Raw genomic sequence first — 7,493 nt, 5'->3', positions numbered from 1 at the left:
CAGGTCCACGGGCACCCTGCGTCTCCACTCGCCTCAAGGGGCGCCCCACGCCCCTCGACTCCCGCCCGCGCCGGACCCGCCCCTACACCGCCCAAGGTGCCCAATGAGCGCCGCGGTCCGGGCGGGCCCCGCCCACCATGGGAGCCCCGGACGCCGATTGGTCCGCCCGGACGCAGTGTCCGCGTCCCCCGGCACGTGGGGCGGGGGCGGGGGTGAATGAAGTGGAAGCGATTCCCCCGCCCCCGCGCTTAGCTCCCCCTCCCTGTGGGGCCCGCCCCCCCTCGGCGCCCAGTCCAGCGTCTGCCTGTCCGCCTGCGGCTGTACTGGACCCTGACGTCTGGCTCCCCTGGGCCGGGACCCTGCGTCGCGGACTCGCGATGGCCAAGCGCAGCTCGCTGTCCATCCGCATCGTGGAGGGGAAGAACCTGCCCGCCAAGGACATGTGAGCCGGGGCTGGGGGCGGGAACCCCAACTTTCCGGGGAGGGACGCTGCCCCTTATCCCTGATCTTTTTGGGGTCCACACGGCCCGCCCGTAAGTAGAGCAACGGCGAGGGTGTGGCGCGTGTGGCTGCAGTAGGAGACTGGCAGGGAAATGGGGGCAGTGAGATTTGCTAAGAGCACCAGACGAGCGTGACAGGCAAGAGCTGGGGACTGAGGAACGAACGGCAGGGATCTGGCAGGAGGCTTAGTAAACCGAGAGGGAGAGAATGGCGGCTCAAGAGGGGAAGGGGCTTTGGTAGGATGGAGCTGGGCGTGGAGGAGGTGGGGAAGGGCAGATGTCTCCGTGCACTACCGGGGGTGTGGCTGGAGGGGGTGGGGGCCGTCCTGGAAACGGGGGGCGGGGTCCTTCCTTGGCAGTTCTGGAATCCTTAGTACCTGGGAGTGTGCACCTGAAATGCCCTGGGCCCAGGGGTGGTCCTGGGGCTTCCTGCTGTGCATTTGGGAAGGGAGGGGCTGGTCTGAAAAGTGGACCTATAGGTCAGGAGACCAGGATCCCTGCGGGATGGAGTGTCTGGGTACCAGCACCTGTTGTGCCCTCAGGTTTACCTGAGCCATTGTCTTTAACCTTCACAACCACCTAGCACGGCCCTTCTCACGGTTCCATTTTACAGATGTGGAGACTGAGGCTTGGAGACGTGAACTGCTGGCTCCAAGTGGCAGAGCAAGGTCTTGAGTCTAGGTCTTCTAACAAGCGCTGACATCTAGCCCTTTCCCTGATCCCTGCAGATTTAAGGAGGTTTCCACGGCTCCCTGTCCCACCCTCCTCAGTAGGTGCCAGCGCCGAGCCGCCTGATCCAGTAGCTGGTTCAGTTGCTGGTTCGGTATATTACCAGTTGCTGGGAATATGCCGCCTCAGGCAGCTCCCTGTCCCCGAAGCCTCGGTTTCTCCTATCGTGAACAGAGGTGGAAATCCCTGTCAGATAAGAGTGGTGGAAAGTACAAAGCTTGAGGGGTGCTGGCTGCCTGGAGGAGGGGGCGGGGGAACCCGGAGGCGGCATAGGGTCCAAAGTCTGCTGGGCTACATCCCCGGACTCCTCCGCGGGCTCCCGGATGCGGAGAAGTGGCCTAGGGGAGTGTGGTGCAGGAGGAGGGGCAAGGGCACCTCCCTCAGGAGCACAGTGGCCCTGGTGAGTTTCCCAGCATGCTCGGCGCCGCGAGCAGTTCCAGTTCAAGGCCCCCTGGGCTTGATGAGGCCGGGCTCAGCAGTTGCTATGGCAATGCGTGAGGGAGGGTGCCAGGCGGGCTGGCTCACGGTGGGTTTCCCTGCGTGGGGGAAGTTGCGGCGGGAGCTGGGATCGTGGTCTCTGGGGTGGGAAAGCAGATGAGCTCTGAGAAGGGTCTCAGCCTCCAGGCCCAGCCTCTAAGCAGCCCCACGCTGGCATGGGTATCTAGGTCAGCTTGGCCTCCTCTGGCTGCTGGTGGCTGGGAGGAACAGCCCCTCCGTCTGTCGCCTCCCTCCCCATCCGGGCAGCGCTGGCTCTAGGGCCTGACTCTAGGCTCTCACCAGCTTGGGGCAGTGAAACTGGGTTCTGCCTACCTGAGAGCCATGGTGCCTGGTTCCCTCTCCTGCCTCTGCACAGCCAGGCAACTCGGCCAGGTACCTCCATTCCCAGGGCAAAGGCCATCAAGTTCTGTCATTTCTGCCTCCAGAACGCCTTCCTTGCCCTGCCCTCTTGCCTGCTCACCTCCCCCCACCTGCTTTCCTTTGTCTTTCCCAGAGTGGCTGATGTACACAGCTCTGACCCATCAGCCATCTCTTAAATCCAGCTGTGAACCAGCACCAACCACCTCAGCCCCTCACATCTGGGCTGCTGGCCTTCACTGCCTTGCTTTTGCACATGTGGATCTTCTGCCTTCAAGTACTCCCCTTCAGAGTCCACCGGAAAACTCCTATTCATCCTTCAGAACCCCTTTCAAACTTCCCCTCCTCTCCAGGCTCTCCCTGGTGCCGTTGGGCAGGGTTCTTTGCCCCTGTTCCGTGCCCTCCAGCACTTTGGGTCAGCTAGAGTTAGGACAAAGCCCTTGGTAGCAGTTGCTCCTTCCTAGGCTGCCTGCACCACATGACTGTGAGGGCAGGAGCTGTGACTCATTCATCTCGGCATTCTGGGTGCCCTCAGGGACACCTGGTCCACAGTAGGGGAGATTCAGAGGTGTTGAGGTCCTTCTCATGTAATCCTTTTATTAGCCTTATTAGGCAGATAAGCTCCTTTTGTAGATGGGGAAACTGAGGCTCAGGATGCAGAAATCTTTTACCAAGGCCACACAGCAGGTAAGGCAAGAAGTCTGGATTCAGATGCACCCTGCTGCTGACAGCCCAAGCATCCTAGCTGGACCCAGGTTGCAAGCTTGCTGTGGGGCTCAGTGGGGATGAAACCTCGCAAATGCCATGCAAAGCATTCGGCTCTGGCATGACAGCGGTTTGAGATGACAGGAGGCCCTCCCTGAGTGCTGGAGGAGGAGGTAGTGGTGAGCCTGCGCCACTGGGCCTCTTCAGCCCCCAGCCTGTTTCCTGAGCAACATCCCTTCCAGCCAGGGCTTGCACACTCCTGAGCACGGGAAGCTCACCTTCTTCCATGGTGGCCCATCTTGACTGAGACAGTTCTGAGAAGGGGCCAGCATCACATAGTGGCCACCTGCCTGGCTGCCACTTCCATTCATGGCTTTTTGGTCCCCTTAAGGGCACAGGGCACAGCTGTGCTCCCTCTCGCTGACAGCTTCCAGAGCCTGCCCGTCTCTGTCTTGCTTCCTCCCACTGTCTCCCATCCTTGGGTGCCTGGGTCACCCAGGCAGGGGCTGAGTCTCATGGTGACTGGTGACCCACTGGCTCCCACGCCAGTGGCCCTGGGGACGGGCCCAGGGCTATTTCAGGGTTTGCCCTGGTCCTCCCCCTTCCACAGCCTGGAAACTGCCAAGGCCCTAAATATAGAGGCCCCACAAGGAGCCAGGCTGGGCCAGCGGTGGCGAGTGGCTTGGGGAAGGAAGAGTGGGAGAGGGGGCCAGCCCAGGGACCTCATCGGGGCAGAGGGCCCTGGGCAGGGCACACATGCCAACAGCTGGCCAGGCGCCATCATTGGGCCCAGGTCCTTAAATCTGGCCTTAGGCCCTTCTTGACACTGTTCCCTTCCGCCCCTCTGATCCAGCCTCCCAGCTCATGGCTAGCCCTGCACACCAGGTCTGTTCCTGCCTGCAGGCCTTTGCCCATACCAGCGACCCTGCCTGTAGCAGGAGCCCCAGACCTCACTGTTCGTGGAAATTCATTCATTGAGCTGAGGGAGGGCAGTGCTGGGCTTACAGGGAATAACAGATCGCTGGCCCCCAGGAACCCCCCTGGGGGGGGGGCAGGCCAGGAGGCAGAAACAGGGCAGAGGACCTGTACTGGGGGACAGCCCACTCTGACCTCTCCTCCTTCCTCTGAGTTCCCTGTTCAAATACATGTGCAGCTGCTGGGCCCTGCCACCCAGCCCAGCTCCGGCGGTGCACAGGGGCCTGCTTCCTTGAGGACCGGAGTCCCTGGCTTAGTGGTGGTGGCATGCGAGCTGGGATGTCCCAAGGGCCCTCGGGACAACAGGGCTCTTGAACCGTGGGGGCGAGGTTATAGGCAGAAAGCGAGGAGTCCGGGGCGGTGCTGACACTCTCAGAACACCTCCCAGGGGCCCGGCCAAGCATCATGTCAGGAACCCAGGGCGGCTACCCTGTGAGCTGGCACTACAGGTCTCACTGTACAGGGAGGAGGGCGTGGGCGACCGAGCCTTGGAAGACATTTCTCATCGGTGTCAGGAGGACCTTTGGAGACGTTTGTCTCCAGTAGCTTCCTCTGAGCGAAGATCCCTTTTTGAGAAGGGAAGCTGGGCTCGGAATTCCCCAATCCCAGCATGCAAAGACACTTCCTTTTCATGGACACCTAGCCTGAAGGACGCTGCTGGAGACAGTCCAGCCCCACTTCTTGCCCAGTACGGGCCCTGGACCTGGCTGGGGCTGCCCTGAACCCCAGGAATCGCCCCCCTACAGGGACAAGAAGACTCAAGCCATCCTGGGTTGCCTTCCCCATTCCTTCTTTCTCAGATGACCCGAAGCTTGAGGCTAATGGTTATATACATTCATTCATTCACTCAACAAACACTCATGGGATCCCGGTTTGTGCCAAGACCTGTGAACACAGAAGGGGTCCCCACCCTCAGGTAGCTCCTAGTCAGACAGGGGAGGTAGCTGATGGCGGTGCAGGGGTTGGGGAGGCAGGCGTGGGAAGGCAGGGGATACCTTACTCCCAGCCTCTGGGACAGGAGAGGCCTTTTCGGGGAGGGGTCTGAGGAGGGGTCCTGGAAGGAGCAGGAAGGCATTCCAGGCAGGAGGAACAGCAGGAACCAAGGCTCAGTGGAGAGCGCCAAGCGCTGTCTTGTGTATTGAGGGTAGGGGTCTCTCCAGCTCACCCTGGGCTTTTGTGACTCTTGTCTCTGTCCTTCCCGGGTCGGGGCAGCGTGGGACGGCTGGGAGTGGGCCGGAAGGAGAGGCATCCTTTCCTGAGCGGGAGCAGCAGTGTGCAGGCGCCGCCTTTCCCGCAGCAGCCCCCTCCCCTCCGGGATCAAGGGTGGGGGCCCACGTGTCACCCTGAGGAGCCTCTGAGCTCCAGCCCAGGACTCCTGCCTGTCTTTTTCCTGGGGTCACTGGGAGCCCCTGGCAGAGGGAGGCGGGGACCCAAGGCGGGCCGCCCTCCAGCCCTGCCCCGCTCCTCTCTTGCAGCACGGGCAGCAGCGACCCTTACTGCATCGTGAAGGTGGACAACGAGCCCATCATCCGGTACCGCCCCCACCCCGCCCCCAAGGGAGGGAGGGGGAGGTGGGCGTGGCCGCTCCTGCGTACGCACCTGTGGGCGGGGCAGGGGGAACGTGCGTGGAGATGGCGAGGACTCGGCGCCTCTGATTCCCTGGGGCCCGGTCAGGCCCTGACAACCTGCTAGGAGGTAAGAAAGACCGACTAGTCCTGCTAATGACTCACCTTAGCGCCCATCGAGGGATTCGCTACGTCGGGCTGGGCGCTCAGCCAAGGTCCTCTCTCCCCGACTCTGTTCCTCTTACAACCCTCACAGCCCGCAAAAGGGACAGATGGTGATGATGAGTAGTGACAACAGCTGTCCCTTGGGAAGTGCTGTCTCTGCCAGGCCCTGGGCTCACCCTTTTCCAGCCTGTCTAATACTTACAGCGAGCTCCATACGGTAGCATCGCATCCCATTTGCAGATGGGAAACGGAGGCTCAGAGAGACTAAGTAACTTAGCCCAAGGTCACATATCGAGCAAGTGGCAAAGCCAGACTGGAACCCTAGTCCGGCTGACCTACCCGCCCCCGGTCGGTGATCTGATGCGGGGGGGTCCCCCAACTCCCTGAGAGAGCCCCACAGTGGTGACCCCCAGAAAGACTGCCCCTCTCCAGTCTGGGGGTTCCCAGCCCGCACCCAGAAGGGCCCCTTCCCCTGGGCGTCTCTCTCTCTCTCTTTAGGCTTGAGGATTCTGGGCAGGGTTTTTGCTGTCTGGTCCCCTCACTCACCCAGGCCTTCGTCTCAAAGTTCACAGCCAGAGCCACTTGGCTCTTCTGCCCACCTGAGTGCCCATTGCCGACCACTAGCCAAGGTTGCCCGACTCCCAGTTCCTCCCACCCGCCCTCAGGGACCTTTCTCCAGGTTCTCTCCCGAGCATGGACCCCACGGTGGGGAGAGATGCATGGTGGCTCTGATGGTGTCGCTGACAGGGAAGCCAAGGCCCCAAGAGTTCAAGTGACCTGTCCGAGAAATGGTGGGGCTGACCGTGATTCTCTGAGCCTTCATCTAGGTCCTTGGGGTTTCAGCTTCCCCCATCCGATAGCCTGCTGAGAGCCCTGAGTTGAAGGCTCTGCCCTGGGGGGTGGCTGGCGGTGAGTGAGGCTCTGCCCATATAAGACCTCTGTGGGTCAGTCCCTGGACCTTGGCTCCCAGGCACCCCTGGTAGGACTGTCTGGCCCCAGAGTCAGCTTGGTCATCCCCCTGCCCCACCTTCAGCAAGTCTGTGAGGCATCAGGAGCCTGTTGGAGGCTGAGAGGTCAGGCTTCTGGTCCTGGCCCTGCCGCTGTCCTGCTGTGTGACCTCTGGCTAGCTACTGGCATATCTGGTCTCAGCTTCCCCACTTGGGAAATGGCCTGATAGATGCGGTCAGTGCCCCACCCAGGGCAGAGAGGAAGGATGGGGGGGATTGACTGGGTGTGGAAGGTGGGGTCCAGAACACGGAGCATCATCACACCGCAGCGCAGTTGTTCCAGGGATGGGGCGGCGGGGGTAGGGGAGGGTCCAGGCAAAGGTGTGCTCAAGCCCCAAAGCCCCGCCTTGCCCCACCCCGGGGCCTGCAGGTGGCAGGAGCTGACGGTCCTCTCCTGCAGGACGGCCACTGTGTGGAAGACCCTGTGCCCCTTCTGGGGCGAGGAGTATCAGGTGCATCTGCCCCCCACCTTCCACTCGGTGGCCTTCTATGTCATGGACGAGGATGCCCTCAGGTGGGTGGACCCCCCCTCTTGAGCTGGGGCCGGACCCGGCCATCTGTCCCTCCCCAGCCCTTTTCACCGCTGGAAATGCTGGTCACTTTACGTGCTGTTTATAGCCTGGAGGGAGGAGGAGCGCGGGAGGGCCTCGGAGGGCCAGGGTTTGGCCGTTTGGTGTCTGTGTATGGACTCACTGCGTGCCTGCCTTGTCACGCACGCACGTGTGCCCTGGGCTATGTGCACACAAGGGTGTGAGCTAGGAAATGGGTGCCCAGAGAGAAGAGCTTGGCATGTTTGTGGGCACACGTGTCAGTCCACGTGCAGAAACCTATCCCGTGCCCATGAGAGTGTCCAGAATCGAGGGCCACAGAAGGGTCACGGGTCCTGCTCTGCAGGCCCCTATAAGCGACTGGAGTGTCAGACCCCCTGCTCCCCACAGGGGCCCTGAACTGGGTGGGAGGGGGGTCCTGGGCGCCACGCACAGCCCTGCCCA

General features: G+C 61.9%; 1 protein-coding gene across 13 annotated transcripts in view; it reads left to right on the top strand.

The window, feature by feature from the left end:
• The window catches only part of RASA4B (RAS p21 protein activator 4B), a 29,765-nt gene continuing 22,470 nt past the window's right edge, over nt 199-7,493 (top strand). For 3 of the 13 annotated variants that reach the window (XM_021086273.1, XM_005661947.3, XM_005661946.3), the window contains exons 1-3: nt 199-442; nt 5,240-5,296; nt 6,902-7,015. In XM_021086273.1, coding sequence (XP_020941932.1) covers nt 378-442; nt 5,240-5,296; nt 6,902-7,015 — 236 coding nt within the window. In that variant the 5' untranslated portion in view covers nt 199-377. Of the gene's footprint in view, nt 443-1,113; nt 1,270-5,239; nt 5,460-6,901; nt 7,016-7,493 lie in introns of those variants that run through there. The other 10 variants (XM_013995507.2, XM_005661949.3, XM_005661948.3 and 7 more) reach the window with 7 other exon arrangements.

The sequence above is a fragment of the Sus scrofa genome, chromosome 3 (genome assembly GCF_000003025.6).
Source record: "Sus scrofa isolate TJ Tabasco breed Duroc chromosome 3, Sscrofa11.1, whole genome shotgun sequence".
Classification (NCBI taxonomy): domain Eukaryota; kingdom Metazoa; phylum Chordata; class Mammalia; order Artiodactyla; family Suidae; genus Sus; species Sus scrofa.
Note: the sequence above shows the minus strand (reverse complement) of the source record. Positions and strands in the feature narration are given on the sequence as shown.